This window comes from Puma concolor, chromosome E3, assembly GCF_028749965.1.
Source record: "Puma concolor isolate L17-30 chromosome E3, mPumCon1.1.hap2, whole genome shotgun sequence".
Classification (NCBI taxonomy): domain Eukaryota; kingdom Metazoa; phylum Chordata; class Mammalia; order Carnivora; family Felidae; genus Puma; species Puma concolor.
In genome coordinates this window covers 38623226-38639863 of record NC_141682.1, presented here as the reverse complement: position 1 = coordinate 38639863, position 16638 = coordinate 38623226, and the positions used below count along the sequence as shown (strand labels likewise).

Below are 16638 nucleotides of genomic sequence, written 5' to 3'. Positions count from 1 at the left end.
CATTACCAGAACATTCCTGCTTGCAGAGTGTCTCTGGCTCTCACAGCTCTGGGCCAGTGACTCCCTTAAAATATTGTCATCAAAAGGTTAAGTTGTTTTGTGACAGAAAACAGGGGCTGAATATATGCATAGATCTGCATGGTGAAGGTATACATACCATTTAAACTCTCAACTGGGATAAGCACCCAGCATATAAACTCCAGAAAGAGTAACACTTTATAAGAGATTTTGCTATAGAATATCATATATTGCTTTGTAGGAATGTATATTTTAACCACTGGTATTAGATTCCTTAGGTCATACACACACACACACACACACACACACACACACACACACACACACACATTTTTCAAAGCCAAAGCTAAACTTTTCTCTAAGAATCTTAACTGGAAATACAGCTACTTAAATCAAACCATCTATAATGAGAATTATATTATAATGGAACTCAAGTTCCATTTTCCCCCTCACTGTGACCTCTACTGCCTATCAAAGAATCTCAAAAGAATGGTCCTGATTCCAACTCTAGGACAGATCTGGTTAGAAAAGCTCTACTGCTACAATATTAGAGAAAGTCATCTAGTTTTACAAATGAGAACAGAATTAAACAATTACTCCTCTTAGAATAAACAAGATTTTAGTTTCCAGTGTATACCTCATACATGAACCACAATGATAAACAGCCATTAAAAGAGAACCAAACGTGGCCCTTATAAAAGGAACTGCCTACGGAGTTGGATAAAAAGATGTGAAAAATTATCTTATTGTGATTACCATATTAAGAAGATGGTGAATGCTATTTCTCACTTGACTGACATTGTTATTGGCCCCAGAACAATTTCTATGAGCTAAGAATAGCATCTTTTATTTAGGTATTTAGGTATGAAGCCAGAACGATATGCCATTCTGACAGACTACGGTAAAAATGAACTAGGGTCCCTAGAATATTCCTGCAAGTAGCTCAGATCCAGGATAATGCCCAAAAGGAAAGTGAAACTCTTGATAAGCACTACTCACTGATCTTCTGTTCCAAAAAACTTCACAAAGAAGCATTTCTTTCCACGTGGTTTCTTCAAGTCTTTGGGTGGATTAACAATCTGGGGAGTAAAAGGGAGGAAAAAAAGGTTTTTCCATACCTCTAAGTTGGTAAGAAGAAAAATGAAATACAAGAAAAGGAATATGCTTGAAAAGAACCCAGGGCCTAGTGCATGTCCAAATCTGGCACTTATCTACTCAGATGTATGGAAATGTGCAAATATTCTAGGAACTTCTAGAATACATCTACCATGTAGTAGGGTTTGGTAGACAGAAAATCCCTTTCACTGCAATGGCCCTGTTTTAAAAGCAGTTAAAGCTAACATCAATGTCAACTCCCCCAACCATGTGACCCTTAAATCACTGAAGAAATGCAGAGAACGTTCTTAAAAACACTTCCGTGAAGTAATAACGTCAAGTGATGATTACACTTCTCATGGTAAGCATCGGGTATAGAATTGTTGAATCAATACTTCGTACACCTGAAACTATTGTAACGTTGTATATCAATTATGCTTCAAAAAATAAAAATAAAAAAGCCTGTGTAGGAAGAGTTGAGACAGGTAATAATGACAATGAAGGACAACTGAGGCAATGAATATGCCATATTGCAAAGAGATAGTCTAAAGACATTTCCTGGGCTCTTAGCAAGAATATAAAAACAGAACATTTGGAAAGCTATGACGGATCGCCTCATGCAAAATCTGGAATGCCAACTTCTGCAAAGAGGCACTGGAGCAGCACATATGGTAACATGGAAAGAAGATTTAAACTTAGTTGGGACAAAAATACTTTGACTTTTCACTAACCTACATTTAGATTTCTCTCTTCCTGGAGAATTTATTTTCTTCTCCTTTTGTTACATTTAAGTGTAAAGCTAAATTCAAATTAAAACTGATTTCCAGGATTAAAAAACTTCACCAAAACCATCTCTGATTCAAGAGATAAGCATTTACTGCAGATTTAATAACCTGGTTTATATTATATTGCCTTTTCTAAACAATCTGAGAGTAGAAAGAGAAAAACTCTGAGTGTTGATTTAAATAAGTCCAGTTCTGGGGCGCCTGGGTGGCGCAGTCGGTTAAGCGACCAACTTCAACCAGGTCACGATCTCACGGTCCGTGAGTTCGAGCCCCGCGTCGGGCTCTGGGCTGATGGCTCAGAGCCTGGAGCCTGTTTCCGATTCTGTGTCTCCCTCTCTCTCTGCCCCTCCCCCGTTCATGCTCTGTCTCTCTCTGTCCCAAAAATAAATAAACGTTGAAAAAAAAAAAATTAATTAAATAAATAAATAAGTCCAGTTCAGAGATGCCTGGGTGACTCAGTCAGAAGAGCATGGGACTCTTGATCTCTGGGTGGTGAGTTCCAGCCTCAGATTGGGTGCAGACATTATGTGAACAAGTAAATAAGTAAATAAATATTTTTCCCCCCAAAGTAGGTCCAGTTTAACTAAATGCCAAAATTTGAGGGGAGCACATCTTACATTCTCACCTCCGCACACCCAACTTCAGATGTCTTCCATTAATAGCAAGACACTCACCTTTCCTGGCCAAGGAGGATACCGGCCGAGTTTCCCCCTAGAGAAAACACAGAGTCAGCATTTGCCCTGGAAAAGCCAGTCCATCTCCTTCAACCCACTCAGCATGAAATTTATTTTCCTAACTCTCCACCTGCACCCTCAAGTGCCAAAACAAAAGCTGGCAAACAGGAGTTCTTAATTTGGCTTCCACAGCTGGGCCCAAGAAGCCCAAACTCTTCAGAAAGAGAATGCAAAAGTGCCTAAGATTTGTGCATTCTTTTGGTGACAAGGAACACAGAACAACAAAACCAATCAAGAGTCACTTGTCTAAGAGCCTCCCCATGACGGGGGTTGGGGGGGCAGTTTGCTCTGTAAACACACACTTCCCCTTACAAAGTCTGGTTTAATTCACCGCGAGACCAGCCCGACTTTGACAAATGCTAATGGAAACCTTCCTCTGGGTCGAGAAGAGAGCTACGTCGCTCGAGGGAAGCGGCGACGATCAGTCTTGGTTCGAGCGGTAGTCTGAGACACAGAAGCACACCACGAGAGGCACCCAAGAAGGCACTGGTCACTGCCAAGCCTTCGGTCGTACAGGAGAAGTCTCCCTTCATTTCTTCACGGGGCAGCGCCAGCAGTCCGGTTTCGACACCCGTGGCCAAGCCGCCCGCACAGGTCGATTCCATCGCAACGGGAGTTTTGACGGGCTTGCCCAGGCGAGATGGCCCCGGTGGCTCCCCGGTTCTCCCGCTTTCCGGGAAGCCTCCGCAAGACCCCAAGAACCCGGTGTCCGCGGGAGCTGTGCGGCGCCGGAGACTCCCTTCACGGTGTCCGCCGGCGTGCAGGTGCGGAGCGAAGCCCTCCCCCGGGCGGCCTTGGAGCTCAGAGCCCGGCCCGCCGTGGCCACTCTCGGCCTCAGTCCCCCGGGGCCGGGCTGCCCCTTCCGCCCGGCGTCGCTCCCAGCGCCGGCACCTCGTCTCGCCCTCTCTCCGCAGCCTGGAGTGCATAGAAAGGCAGCTCCGGGGCTGGCCGCGAACCCCGCGCCCAGTGAGGGAGCTCCCCGGCGCACCTCGCTTTACCCTGGCCGCCCGGACTCACCACACCAAATCGCCGAGCCGCAGACTCACAGCCGCCATCTTACCACCCAACCACCGCCGACGCACGGGCCGCCGGGAACATCAGGTCGCCCCGGCGCCGCCCATTGGAGTGCGCCCGGCCACGTGACGGGGACCGGCTGTCACCGGCCACGCCGCTGCTCTGACGTCACCGCGCCCGTAGGGGTTCATTGGCCGGCCGAACGGCACGTGACCCGGGCGCCGCGGTCTCGGCGCGCCGGAGCCCGGAGACTCCCGGCTCTTTCCCCCTCCCTCCGGCTCGTGACAACGAAGCGCCCGCGGTCTGAAGCGGCGGAGGCGGCGGTGAAGGTGCTGCCGGCCGAGTGCGCGAGGGAGCCGGCCCTGCGGCCCGCCCTGCTCCTGGGCTCCGGCCTCCAGCCCCCTCCCGTCCGCGTTTCCGTTACGGCCGTTAGTCCGGCGCGGGGGCCGGCCGTGTCTCCACTCCGGGAGCTGCCCTGACGGACCTCGGCGCGGCCTGGAAGCCAGCCTCCGCCCGAGCCCGGGGCCCGCACCCGGCGGGCTCTGCGTGGCCTCGCCCGGGAGGGCGGACGGGTCCTTCCGTGCGCGCTTTCTAACGGCCGGCGTCGGAGGAGCGGACCGGAGCCCGCGTCCGTCTCTCAAGTTCTCCCGGGGCGCCCGAGCAGCCCGCCGAGGTCCCGAGTTGCCCGACCGACGTGGAGTCGGCGTCTCTCCGCTTCCTCCGGGGCCGGCGCGGCGGCACGGCCGGCGAGGCTCCCCCGGGCGCGCGAGGACCCAACCATGGGCCGCGGAGCGGGCCGGCCGCCCGCCGGGAGGCATGGCTCGGGGGCCGGCCGCTAGCAGCGCCGCAGCCCGGGCGCCCGGGCCGGCATGAGGACGGCCGCGGGGGGACGAGTGCGGCCCGTGGGGCCGTAGCCTGCGTCGCGCCGGGGACAAAGGTGCGTGTCTTTGTCGGGACCGGGCTCTCACGTAAGCCTTGTTGTAGTTTGACACTTTTAGAGAAGTTGGGAGTGGCTGTTGTGACAACAGGAAGGCAAATGCTCGCGTAGTTTCAGTATGTGAAAACCAAGTCATTGAATGGGGAACTTGTTCACATCAGTTCAGCACAGGGCCCACACACACATCCCGGGGAAAAAATAAAAATGTTTAGAAAGGTCCCAATCTCAGTTGCAGACTCCGAGTAAGTCTTAAGTGTCTATTTAAGAGTTTTTCTTGAGTCGCCCTCTGCTTGAAAAGGTGGCAGATCCACACGCACCTCCTGTAGGCGTTTTCGTCCTACAGACTTTGGTTTCAAGAGTGTTTTGTTTTTTTGTTTTTTATTGAGTTGGCTTGTCCACAACCTGGTATTTTTTTAGACTTCGGTTTCCCTAAAGTGCCGACAATTAGTTTTAGGAGCTGTCATTTACTGTTTTGTCCTAAGGACAAACCGATAATTGGAAGCACATTTAAGATTCCAGGAAATGATTTCATAAAATTCAACATATGTTCTTAATTTAAAAACTCTTAATTTTGAGGAATTGAAGGAGATTTTAATGATTTGATAAAACATCCGAATTTTAAGTCAACATCACATTGGACCTAGAAGTATTCCCATGAGAGTCAGAACGTGGTGAAGAATATATGTTTAATATTATTCTGGAAGTTTTAGCCAATGCAATAAGACATGAAACAAAAGTAAACACTTCAGAAAGTAGACAAAATTCTTATTTCTGGGGATGATAGGACAGCCTTTTGTGAAAAAAAAAAAGTTAGGGAAAGCCATTAAAATAAATGAGTTTAGTAAAGAGACTAAAAAACTAGCAAAAAAATTAAGTTTTTCTTCACTGATAATCCGTTTGAAAGTACAATAGTTATAAGGATGCATATTAAAAATATATATTTTCTGAGAACCGAGATGCAACAGTTAGCATTTCTTGGATAATTGCCAGTTGAAGTTTTTTAAGAAGGATGTTTGCGTGTGTACAATATTGTGCTTTTATTTAGATTGATGTTCAACTTGTTAAAGTTGACTATTTAAATACTTAGTTTTTCTTAAGCCTTTTAAGTTTTACTTCCCTGAATTATTCTATTTACAAATTTAAGAATAGAGATGTAAAGAGTATTTGATCCTTGACAGAGTTTCAGTTAAGGTACCAGTTTAACAGATTATATTCCCCTAAACAGTGAACTTTTTACAGTGTTTTAAACTACACTTAAAGTCCATATGTTCTCTCAAGTACTTCAAACTTCTAAAATGGTGAACTTATAAACTTAATAGTAAAATCTTCCCAAAGACCCAACTCTTGTATGTCTGATAGCTGTATAAATCAGTTTTAAATGAACACTTTTAAACTTTTGTTTAAGCATTTCAAATTAAAATTGTAAGTCTAACATTTCAGTCCTTATTATGTCTGATTCTCTTAAATATTTCACATAATTTAGTAACAACTAGCAAGCAGTTGTCATGATTATAAGATATAATCCAAACTCTAACTTCAAAGTGTTAATATGCTGTAGGTTTGATTTACTTTAGTCTTATTTCTGTAACTTCTTAGGCCTGCAAAGTCACACAAGTGAGAGAAGCAGTTTTACCATCTAAGTGAATGAAGTTACAGTATGTAAAATGTGGATCATGATAAAGTTACATTTAAAAATTACTGCCTGGGGGCACCTGGGTGGCTCAGTCGGTTAAGTGTCAGACTTCAGCTCAGGTCATGATCTCACTGTGCATAAGTTCGAGCCCCCCATTGGGCTCTGTGCTGACAGCATCGAGCCTGCTTTGGATTCTGTGTCTCCCTCTCTCTCTGCCCTTATCCCATTCATGGTGTGTCTGTCTCTCTCTCTCTCCCTCTTTCCCTCTCTCCCTAACATTAAAAAAAATTTTTTAAATTATTGCCTGGACAGGGACCTGGTTGCCCTTTCCAGAGTTAACTTCCTATATCCCATGTGCTACTTGACAGATTGCCTCCCTATAGTGAGACTCCCAACTGCTTGTGTCAGTGGGGGATCTTTAAGCCTCAGCTTTCAGCTGTGATTTATTTTTACAACCCAGTCCATGATGAATGTCCTGGGAGCCTTGAAAGTTTCTTTTAGGGGATTTCTTTTCAGTATTTTAGTGCACAATGGTTTTTTGCACTGCAAACCTGTTTTGCTGCTAATCACTTGGCTGTCTACTTAGAATTATTTTAACTTTTTTTTTTTAAGTTTATTTATGTTGAGAGAGAAAACATGAGCACAAGTGGGGGAGGGGCAGAAAGAGGGAGAGACATAATCGCAAGCAGACTCTGCACCATCAGCACAGAACCTGATGTAGGGCTGGAACTCATGAACTGTGAGATGATAACCTGAGCCGAGATCCAGTTGGACACTTAACCAGCTGAGCTACCCAGGTGCCCCTTAACTCTTCATTTTTGGATATTTTACTCCCTGGTCTTAGAGATCACAATTTTTGGTCATAGTAGAAAGAACAAATGCTGCCTATGGACTAGTATACATTCCTATGCGTGGATGTGTATGATATGTGTAAATCTTCCTGAATTAGTCACTACTTACTCGTTACTGTTAAAATATAGTGAGCTTTTCTTGGGAACTTGTCAAAATGATTCTAAAATTGATCTGAAATAATAAACAGGCTGAAATAGCTAAGTATTATTATTTTTTTAATATGAAATTATTGTCAAATTGGTTTCCATACAACACCCAGTGCTCATCCCAACAGGTGCCCTCCTCAATACCCATCACCCACCCTCCTCTCCCTCCCACCCCCCATCAACCCTCAGTTTGTTCTCAGTTTCTAACAGTCTCTCATGTTTTGGCTTCCTTCCTCTCTAACCTCTTTTTTTTTTTTTTTTCTTCCCCTCCCCCATGGTCTTTTGTTAAGTTTCTCAGGATCCACATAAGAGTGAAAACATATGGTATCTAAGTATTACTTTTAAAAGAATAATAATAAAGATGAACTTTGGATTGAAGATATTAAAATACACCATAAAATTTTTCACAACAGTGTAGTACTGGTTAAACAATGTCCGGTTTTACTGTACTAATCTAACAGGTTGGATTTCAATAATAGATCTTAGGATGTCAAATACATTTCTACACACTACATGCCAAATCAGCATTGGAAAGAAAGGTTAGTGATAGATGCTGGGAAGAAGGCAAGTTAGAATTCAACATGTAAAATAAGTTTTTTTTTTATCATACCTCACTCAAATAAAAAAACAGTAAATAACATCAGGAAAAAGTATGACAGGCATTATATATCTATGAGATACCGAAACGCTTACAAATCAGTTTTTAAAAATCACAGTTTTGACAGCCATTCCCTTAATGCTGGATATTGAGGTGGTTTTTATCATTTTTCCTAGTCTGCAATGAATATCCTTATTATCATGGTAGAAAGTTCACAGAAAAAAAAAAGTTCATACTAAAGTATGAATGTGAAAAAGGAAGACATAAGGTTATACAACAAAGTACACTCAGAAATCTCTACATATACATGTGTTTACGTACATACATGCACGTATGCATACTTACATATATTTATATAGTATATGATTATATTCTGTAAACCCTTACAATTCTGGGCTTTACAATCTGTTTTGACCGTTCCCAAGCAGCTTTGAAAGTCTTTGGCATGTGATAATTTTTCACTTTGCCAAGGCCCAGTTTTGGGTGGAAGAGGCTGGTGTATTAGGAAATGAGCTGAGCCAGATTTCTCCTGAGACACTTGTTTTTTGCTTATCCCAGAGGAGGCAGTACCTTCTGTGAGCTGTTGAAAACTTTGTCATTGTGAAGATTGGCTTTTAATGAAAGTGTACTGCTGGTGATGAAAGTATAGAGATCTTAAGAAAGAGATTATTCTCAGCCAGAAAAAAAAAAAATAAGTATTGGATAAATTAAATGAAAAATATTCTATGGTGGTCTTTGCAGTTTTAAGGATTCTTTAAGGCTCTCTCAGCATGGATTCTCTAACAGCAAGGATCCTTTGACTAGGTACAGAAAAAAAGAGTGGAAGGAAGTATGCTGAACACTGATTATCTCTGAATGATAGGATTTCGGGTGATTTACATATACATATAAAAATGTTAAATTTAAGATGAATAGTAACTGAAGCAGAAAAAAGCACTAAGTGGTAATTAAGGTCAATTTAACAATGGATTCTTCTTGACAATGAAATTCTTTTAAGCTTAAATCTGTATAGTTGAAAAGGAAAAATCATTTTTATCATCTTGGTTTGACCTGGCCCTTCTTTTAATGTTAACAGAAGCCATGCAGTGACACCCGCTAAGACTTGTTGGTAGCCATGTCGGAGCCCCACAGGGTCCAGTTCACCTCTCTCCCAGGTTCTCTGAATCCTGCATTTTTGAAGAAATCCCGGAAAGAGGAGGTTGGGGGAACAGAACAGCATCAGGACTCTGAGCCGGCTGCAGCAGCTGTCCGGATTACACTCACCCTCTTTGAGCCAGATCACAAGCGCTGCCCAGAGTTCTTCTACCCAGAGCTGGTGAAGAACATACGAGGGAAGGTGAAAGGCCTTCAACCCACAGACAAGGTACACCCCAGCAGCCTCAGACTCCATCTGCAGATAGAATGCATGGGACATCCTGTGCAAATGGGTCTTCTGGAGGGTGGAAGCAAGACTTGAAAGGCTTTTGCTGGCCCTAGATGACGGCATTCAGCCCCAAGCAGTCACAGGTGTGCTCGTTTTGCCTCTGGGTAAGAAAGGATAGAATTCTTTGTAGAACCATGACTATTCATTCACCGACTGTTCATTGACTGGAATTTTGTGCTGGACATTTTTCAATGAAATCTCACTATGCCTAGTTAGCATAAGGACGGACCAGAAAAGACACTGATAGCTCATCTCTTCTGAACAGTGATATTCTAGATAGTTTATTTACCTGGATGAATGGAAACCTATTTTTGTGGGAGTTTTTTTTTATTGTCATTTTGTTTTATTTGCCAGAATTGGGTTGTAGCCTTCAGGTCTTGTGAGAATCAGTGCGGTTTCTTAAATGTTATTTATTTATTTATTTATTTATTTATTTTTATTCATAAATGTTTATTTATTTATTTTGAGAGAGCTAGAGAGTGAGAAGTAGAGGTACAGAGAAAGAGGGAGACAGAGGATCCCAGGCAGGCTCCACACTCACCACAAAACCTAATGTGAGGCTCGAACTTGCAAACCGTGAGATCATGACCTGAGCCGAAATAGAAGTGTTGGAAACTTAACCGACTGAGCCACCCAGGTGCCCCTCTTAAATGTTTTTTAAAAGACCTGTTTATTTTCCTGGCAGATTTGTTTTACTTTTTAGTATGAAACTTCTCAAGTAAATACAGAATAGGATAATAATGTAATAAGGCCCATGTACCCATCACCAGCTTTAGCTATTACTAAAGTTTTGATAATTCATTAACATTGTAAAATTTTTTAAAAAGATTTTACTGAATTATGTATACAAGAAAAATGCATATACGATAAATTCACAGCTTGGTGCATTTTCACAAACTCAACACACCTAAGTAACTAGTACCTGGATTATAAAATGTACCATTTTCCAGGATACCAGAAACCATCCTCCTGCCCTTCCAAAATCCTAGCTAAAATACATGGCCCACTGCCATGATTTCTGACAGCTTAGATCAGTTTTGCATTTAAAAAAAAAAGATTAACTTTAACTTATTTTAATGTTTATTTTTGAGAGAGAGACAGAACGTGAGTGGGGGAGGGGGGGAGAGAGAGAGAGAGGGAGAGAGAATGAGAATCCAAAATAGGCTCCAGGCTCGGAGTTTGATGCGGGGATTCAACGCGGAAATGGTGAGACCATGACCTGAGCTGAAGTCAGACACCCAACCGACTGAGCCATCCAGGCACCCCAAGTTTATTTATTTTTGAGGGAGAGGGAGTGTGAGCAGGGAAGAGGCAGAGAGGGAGGAGACAGAATCCCAAGAGGCTCCATACTGTCAGCACAGTGCCTCATGCAGGGCTCACACTCACAAACTGTGAGATCATGACAGCTGAAACCAAGAGTCAGTTGCTTAACTGACTCAGCCGTGCAGGTGCCCTTGGGTGTGCACGTTTTGTATTTTATGTAGATGGATTCCTACAGTGTGAGTAGGAAGTAGGTGAAGATCACGAGCACCTACCCTGGTGCACTGTGCTAGGCTCTGAGGCAAGGGTTAGTGGGGTCCCGCACTTGGAGTATTTTGATCTCTAGAGTGGCTCTTAGTGAAATAAGGATTAGCCTAGTACCTGGCTCACAGGGTGTTTGAGGTTAGAATGAGATCATGTAGGCAAAATTTCTAGCAGCAGAACTTAGTGGCCAGTGCTCCTTCAGTCTGATTCACTGTTGTGTTGTTTGGGTTGGATGCCTTTGGTTAGGAGCATTGTCTACTTTCTTTGCTCAGATAAAAATGTGTTTCCTTGATTAAGATCAGCTTCCATTAGCTGAATGAAGCCAGTAAGTTTGTGCCAAAGGTCAATCTTTCATATTTGGGCTAGTGGGCAAGATGAGGAAAAATAATTTCAAATCTACGCAAGGTTCCTTTTCCAAAGTAGGAATTGGATGATCTTCCTTGAGAGGAAGAGACAGTAGCAGAGATTGATTAAAATCTTTATTTGTGGGCTCAAACCAAATTAGTAGGTCAACTGAAATTAGAATACCAGTACTGTGATTTCACCTTTCTTGGGGGTCCAAGTGCCCTTCTCTATTAGAGAAAAATTTATGGAGCATACACAGAGAACTTTGGATTCATTTTCAGGGGATTCACTCTCCTGGCCTTCAGATACAGAACTCCTGAATCATTGTGTCTACTCTGTGGTGTTCAAACTATTACGTAACCTGACAGATTCATGTATTAATTCATTTGACATATGTTTCTTGTAATGTAAAACTATTGTGTTAGATACTGAGGAGTATATAAAGGTGGAGAAGCCACTATCCCAGCCTCAAGGGAACTTTCAGTCTCGTAGGTATTTTAGAATTATGCCAACATAGGTAACAGGTGTTACAATGTGGTAATTGTTTAAGTCTGGTACAAATAAAGCACTGGAAGGCTTGGACAGAGGAGAGCTTACATCCCAGATGATGTGTTTGGACAGAGCTGGACTTTCATATGTTCAGGAAGTAGTGCTTTTGGACAACTACTGTTTGCAAGACATGAAAGAGTACACATTGAATCCAGGACTGCTCTATATTGGTAGAATTTCTTAAGATTATTTTAACCACTTAAGTTATATGTGATCATTATAGAAAATTTAGAAGATACAAATGAGTGCATGTTTTAAAGACCACTCATTTGTGATGCCTGCATCATATGTATGTTCCCTCTTATCTCATTATGCACGTATACTCTCTATCATTTGATCTTTTATGGGTGGGTTGGATTTCAGGAGGCAGAAATGGGAGACTGAGGCAATTGAGTTTTGTCTTCAGACAGGCATCCAATCTTTGGTGATTTTGGTCTACTCTGAAGGCTTAAATGTATTTGATACGAGAGACTTTTATTAAAATGAAGGTTCCTTGCCAAAGAAACCTAAGGTCCCAACTCTGGAAAACGTACTTAATGAGAAAAATGCAACAGTTTACAGAGTAGAATTAAACTTTGGAAATTCATGTGAAAATATTTGGAATGTATATTGATATTGGGAGGAAAGATGAGATTACTGATCCATTAAGATAAGCTTCTAAGGAACGGGAATGCTATGAACCTGGGTTTGACTTCTGGTACCACTGAGGGAAGTGCAAGTTCATACCACTCTTCCAACCAGTAAGGCAGAATAGCTCTCAAGAGCTTGCACTATTTTCAGTGGGTTCTTAACCTTTTTGAGCCATTAATTGCTTTGGAAGTCCAATGAAGCCTATGGACCTTCTTAGAATAATGTTTTTAAATGCATAAAATAATTTTTAGGAGTACCGAGGAAACTAGCTATATTGAAACACAGTTCTGTGTAGGTTGAATATCCCTGAATACAGGCCCTTTGCCATTTTTGGAGCCCTCTGGGACCTAGTGCTATGGTGGGCCATTGTAGTCATTCAGTTAAGTTTCATTGAATCACATGAATGGAAACTTTAACAACTAATTAAACAGTGATGGGACAGTAGCATGTTTTTCCCTTTTCTGAAAAATAGTTGTTTTTATTCAGTTTATAGGTATTGAGTAGTCAGTACTACAGTCAGGTATTACAGATAGGGTTGTGGGAATTTTTTTGTGACTCTTTTTTTTTGTGAAATGATCTCTTTACAGAAGAAAGATCTCTCAGATCCTTTCAATGATGAAGAAAAGGAAAGGCATAAAGTGGAGGCCCTTGCCCGGAAATTTGAAGAAAAATATGTAAGATTTCTCTCTTGGGCAACAAAACAACCTCACTGAGTGGGAGAGGTTTCCAGACATTTTTATGTTCCTTTAGTGGATTATCACCTAAACAAGTGCAGAGGTTGGAGAGAACAAAATGCGATTATTAGATAAATGCATGAAGGTACAGAAAATGCATGTGGCAGGCAGTAGTGTATGAAGCTAAATGGATGAATGAGCAAGAAGGGCCTTTTACTCCTAGAATTTATGCTTAGAATAAATATTATGATACAAAGCATACAAAGCCACTTAGTTCCTTCTTCTGTCTTAGGCCATTTTGTGCAGATAGAAATCTATTTTAAAAGGTCTTCAGGGAACGGGGTGTGGGGTGAGTGTAGGTGTGTGTGTCACTGTTCCACGCTTTACAACCTTGAGTCACTAGTTGATGGAGTTCAAGGCGGCAATTAATTCTATGTATCAAAAAAAGCATGTGACCTTAGAATTAAACATTAAGAGGGTAGGCCTCATGTTATATGTTCTTACCACAGTTACACATGGAAAAAGCACATGACCTATTTTAAATTTTAGGGTGGAAAGAAACGTAGAAAAGATCGGATACAGGACCTGATTGACATGGGGTACGGTTATGATGAATCGGACTCCTTCATCGATAATTCTGAGGCGGTAAGTCCTTACTGAAAATGTCATTGGAACCACCTTAGCTCCTACTGAAGACCGCCTGGAGGTGGGAATGGGGTCAGTGTGGGCATGCCTTCAGTGTGAAGAAGAAAGAGCTGGCCTGGTGAGAGAGGGAAAATGACATCCTCGATCTGGCCTTGATTCCCTCACTGAAAATGGCCAGATCGATCCAAATACCCTTTAGCTTGGACATTTGTGGTTGACCAGAAGCAGGTCTTAGCATACTGTCTGAAACGTGACAGAACACCACAGTCGTACCTGCTCTGTCAAGACCCACTCTGCACCTTTGGACTTGAGTACCAGAACGTGTAGCTGACCATTTGTTTTCTCCCCCTTCAGTATGATGAGCTTGTTCCTGCTTCTTTGACTACAAAGTATGGAGGATTTTACATTAACTCGGGAACCCTGCAATTTAGACAGGCATCAGAATCTGAAGACGACTTCATTAAAGAAAAGAAGAAAAAATCTCCAAAGGTTAGAACAATACATGATTTTCGATTTCGGAATTGCTTTTTTCTACATGACTTTATAAGATCAGTAGGTGACTTACCAGAACATGTGCTGGTTTAGGTTGGCTCAGGAGATTGGTGGAAAGGCTTGAGCCGTGCCAAGGCCGACAGGTCACTTCTCATACCTGTAGTTGGGCAAGGTGCTGTGAACCTGGAGCTGTCTGTGCCTGTGTCCCAGCGGGCTCGGCAGCGATTCATTTCTCAAGGTGGTTTTAGGACAGGGACTAGGGCAGTGAAGAGTGTGGAGTGAGGGGAATTTGTACCAGCCTTGCTGTGTCTCTTCTGTGGACATGTAGAGGACTTCAGTTCCCAGGGCTGTCACCCCGACAAAACAAGTGAGCCTTAAGATAAGTTTATTTTGAAATCTACCTACCACTGCTTGTGTGTTTACAACAAGATGTAGGGCCTGCATACAGCTTACTTGAAGTAGAAAAGTTTCAGGCTACAGAATGGCCTCTTGCCTCAGCCCTGGGTGCTTCCAGGAGACACTGTCAGTGGGAATGCTGTGTTGACCTGCTGCAGGTCTGTGGTCCAGGGACTGGTCTGAAAGCTGTTGCTCTTGAAGGAGGTGAGGCAGCTCTCAGGATGAACCCCGGGCGGAGCAAGGCCAGTGCTGTGTAGTGCACTTGCTCCCTGAGTTAGGGAGCCGTGTAACTGTGCCTTGTCTTTAATTCTCAGAAGCGGAAGTTGAAGGAAGGTGGTGAGAAGATAAAGAAGAAGAAAAAAGATGACACTTATGACAAGGAGAAGAAATCGAAAAAGTCCAAGTTTTCCAAAGCCGGGTGAGAGGCAGCAGCTTCTTTGCTAGGACGAAATCTGAACTGTTAGGGCAGGACACCTGGGAGCTGACGTGCCCTCCTCCTCACAGCTTCAGAAGAGGCAGCAGGGCTTGGCCTTCCGTTCCCCGTCATGCCTCCCACAGTGCCACCGTGGGCAGTCAGTGCTCTCACATCTCTGTGTGTCAGACATCGGAGTTCGCTCTGTCCCTTTGTCGGTGTTGGCAGCTATTTCTGTCACTGTGTGACTGCTGATGTTTCTTGTTCTCTTGGGCACCCCTCCTCTGCCCCAGTTCTCCTTCTGTCTCTGCCACTTCCCTTGTCTTCTTTGGTCCTGCTTTCTTCACCTCACTCGGTCTCACCCCAGCTGCCCTTCAAGTTGCTGCTGTTCTCTGCTGCTCCTGCTTTTTCCCTTTAAATATTTTTCTTGCCCCCCACCACTTTTTTGCAACCTTTTATTTCAGCCTGGCAGTGGTTTTTAAAAACACATCGGATATTTAGCATTCTGTGACATTGTTCTGCTAACCTGTATTAAATCTCAAGCTTTGGTCCCAGCAAGAAGGAGCTCCATATGCCAAGAGGAGGGAGGAGGACTAACAGGGTGGCCCTGTGACTGAGGTTCCTGGAGACAGTTGCGCTGGGAGCAGGGGCAGTCTCTCGTGAATTTCCCTGTTGAGGTGTGCTGCAGCTTTCGTAACCAACTTCTTCCTTGCTTGCAGCTTCACAGCCCTCAATGCCAGTAAGGAGAAGAAGAAAAAGAAATATTCTGGGGCTTTGAGCGTTAAAGAGATGTTAAAGAAATTTCAGAAGGAGAAAGAAGCTCAGAGAAAGAGGGACGAAGACCATAAGCCCGTAGCGGTCTCGTCGGCGGAAGCTCAGGGCCTGCGGGAATTGGAGGGCACCTCTGACCCCTTGCTCTCGCTCTTCGGCTCCACTTCTGACAACGACTTGCTCCAGGCGGCCACTGCCATGGACTCGCTGACTGATTTGGACTTGGAGCAGCTGCTCAGTGAGTCTCCAGAAGGAAGCCCTTTCCGTGATATGGATGATGAGAGCGATTCCCTTGGGGTGGGACTGGACCAGGAATTCAGGCAGCCCTCTTCCCTCCCCGAAGGCCTGCCCGCGCCCCTGGAGAAGCGCGTTAAGGAGCTGGCTCAGGTATGGTGACACAGAGTGGCCGGGCTTTCCTGGAAGCAGTTTGGGCAGATTGACACTGGTTCTGCACCACGTGAAGCTCGCTGCCCAGAGCAACCCTTAGTGAGTTGGCAGTTTCGGTGTAAGCTTTTCCAAGCTCTCTTCTCCCGAGTGAGGAAACTGTGTAAGCTCTGACCATCAGGCATCATTTTTAGGGCTTTCATGGTTCTTTCACTCACGAAAAAAAAAATCTTTCTCCTAGGGGAATTTCTTTCCATTTCCTGCCTGTCCGTTCCTTCCTCACAAATGTCTTTCCTTTGGTGCAGTAGATGCTAATGTTGGCAGCAGGCAGCTGAGGCACAGATCTGTCATTTTAGTAATTAGGTTTTGAAAAGTCACAAAAGTTTGCAAGTGTATGTTAAACCTAGGGTATGTGCTTAATTGCCACTGGGTTTCGTTGCTCCCTGGACTTGCCCATCATTATTGTTAGGTAGCGATCACAGGACTACCTAATGAACGAGAAGGAGCTGAACCTTCATACTGTCTATGAACCGTTAAGAACAGCAACGGTCTTTGGGCTATAGCAGCCCTTGGCAATTGGG

The 16638-nt window shown here is 43.8% G+C and overlaps 2 protein-coding genes across 7 annotated transcripts in view; one reads left to right on the top strand and one right to left on the bottom strand.

The window, feature by feature from the left end:
• Positions 1-3763, bottom strand: part of GLYR1 (glyoxylate reductase 1 homolog) — a 34646-nt gene extending 30883 nt beyond the window's left edge. For all 4 annotated transcript variants that reach the window (XM_086691415.1, XM_086691416.1, XM_086691417.1 and 1 more), the window contains exons 1-3: positions 3650-3763; positions 2573-2609; positions 1018-1097 (exon numbers count right to left, since the gene is read on the bottom strand). In XM_086691415.1, coding sequence (XP_086547541.1) covers positions 1018-1097; positions 2573-2609; positions 3650-3687 — 155 coding nt within the window. In that variant the 5' untranslated portion in view covers positions 3688-3763. The remainder of the gene's footprint in view (positions 1-1017; positions 1098-2572; positions 2610-3649) is intronic.
• A 102-nt stretch (positions 3764-3865) lies between these two features.
• UBN1 (ubinuclein 1) overlaps positions 3866-16638 on the top strand; it is a 39437-nt gene continuing 26664 nt past the window's right edge. For 2 of the 3 annotated variants that reach the window (XR_015245283.1, XM_086691414.1), the window contains exons 1-7: positions 3867-4583; positions 8888-9175; positions 12871-12957; positions 13507-13602; positions 13957-14091; positions 14805-14908; positions 15622-16060. Coding sequence is in view for 2 of the 3 variants with exons in the window: in XM_086691414.1 (XP_086547540.1) it covers positions 8927-9175; positions 12871-12957; positions 13507-13602; positions 13957-14091; positions 14805-14908; positions 15622-16060 (1110 nt within the window). In the remaining variant the exon portion in view is untranslated. Of the gene's footprint in view, positions 4584-8887; positions 9176-12870; positions 12958-13506; positions 13603-13956; positions 14092-14804; positions 14909-15621; positions 16061-16638 lie in introns of all 3 variants that reach the window. The other variant, XM_086691413.1, reaches the window with a different exon arrangement.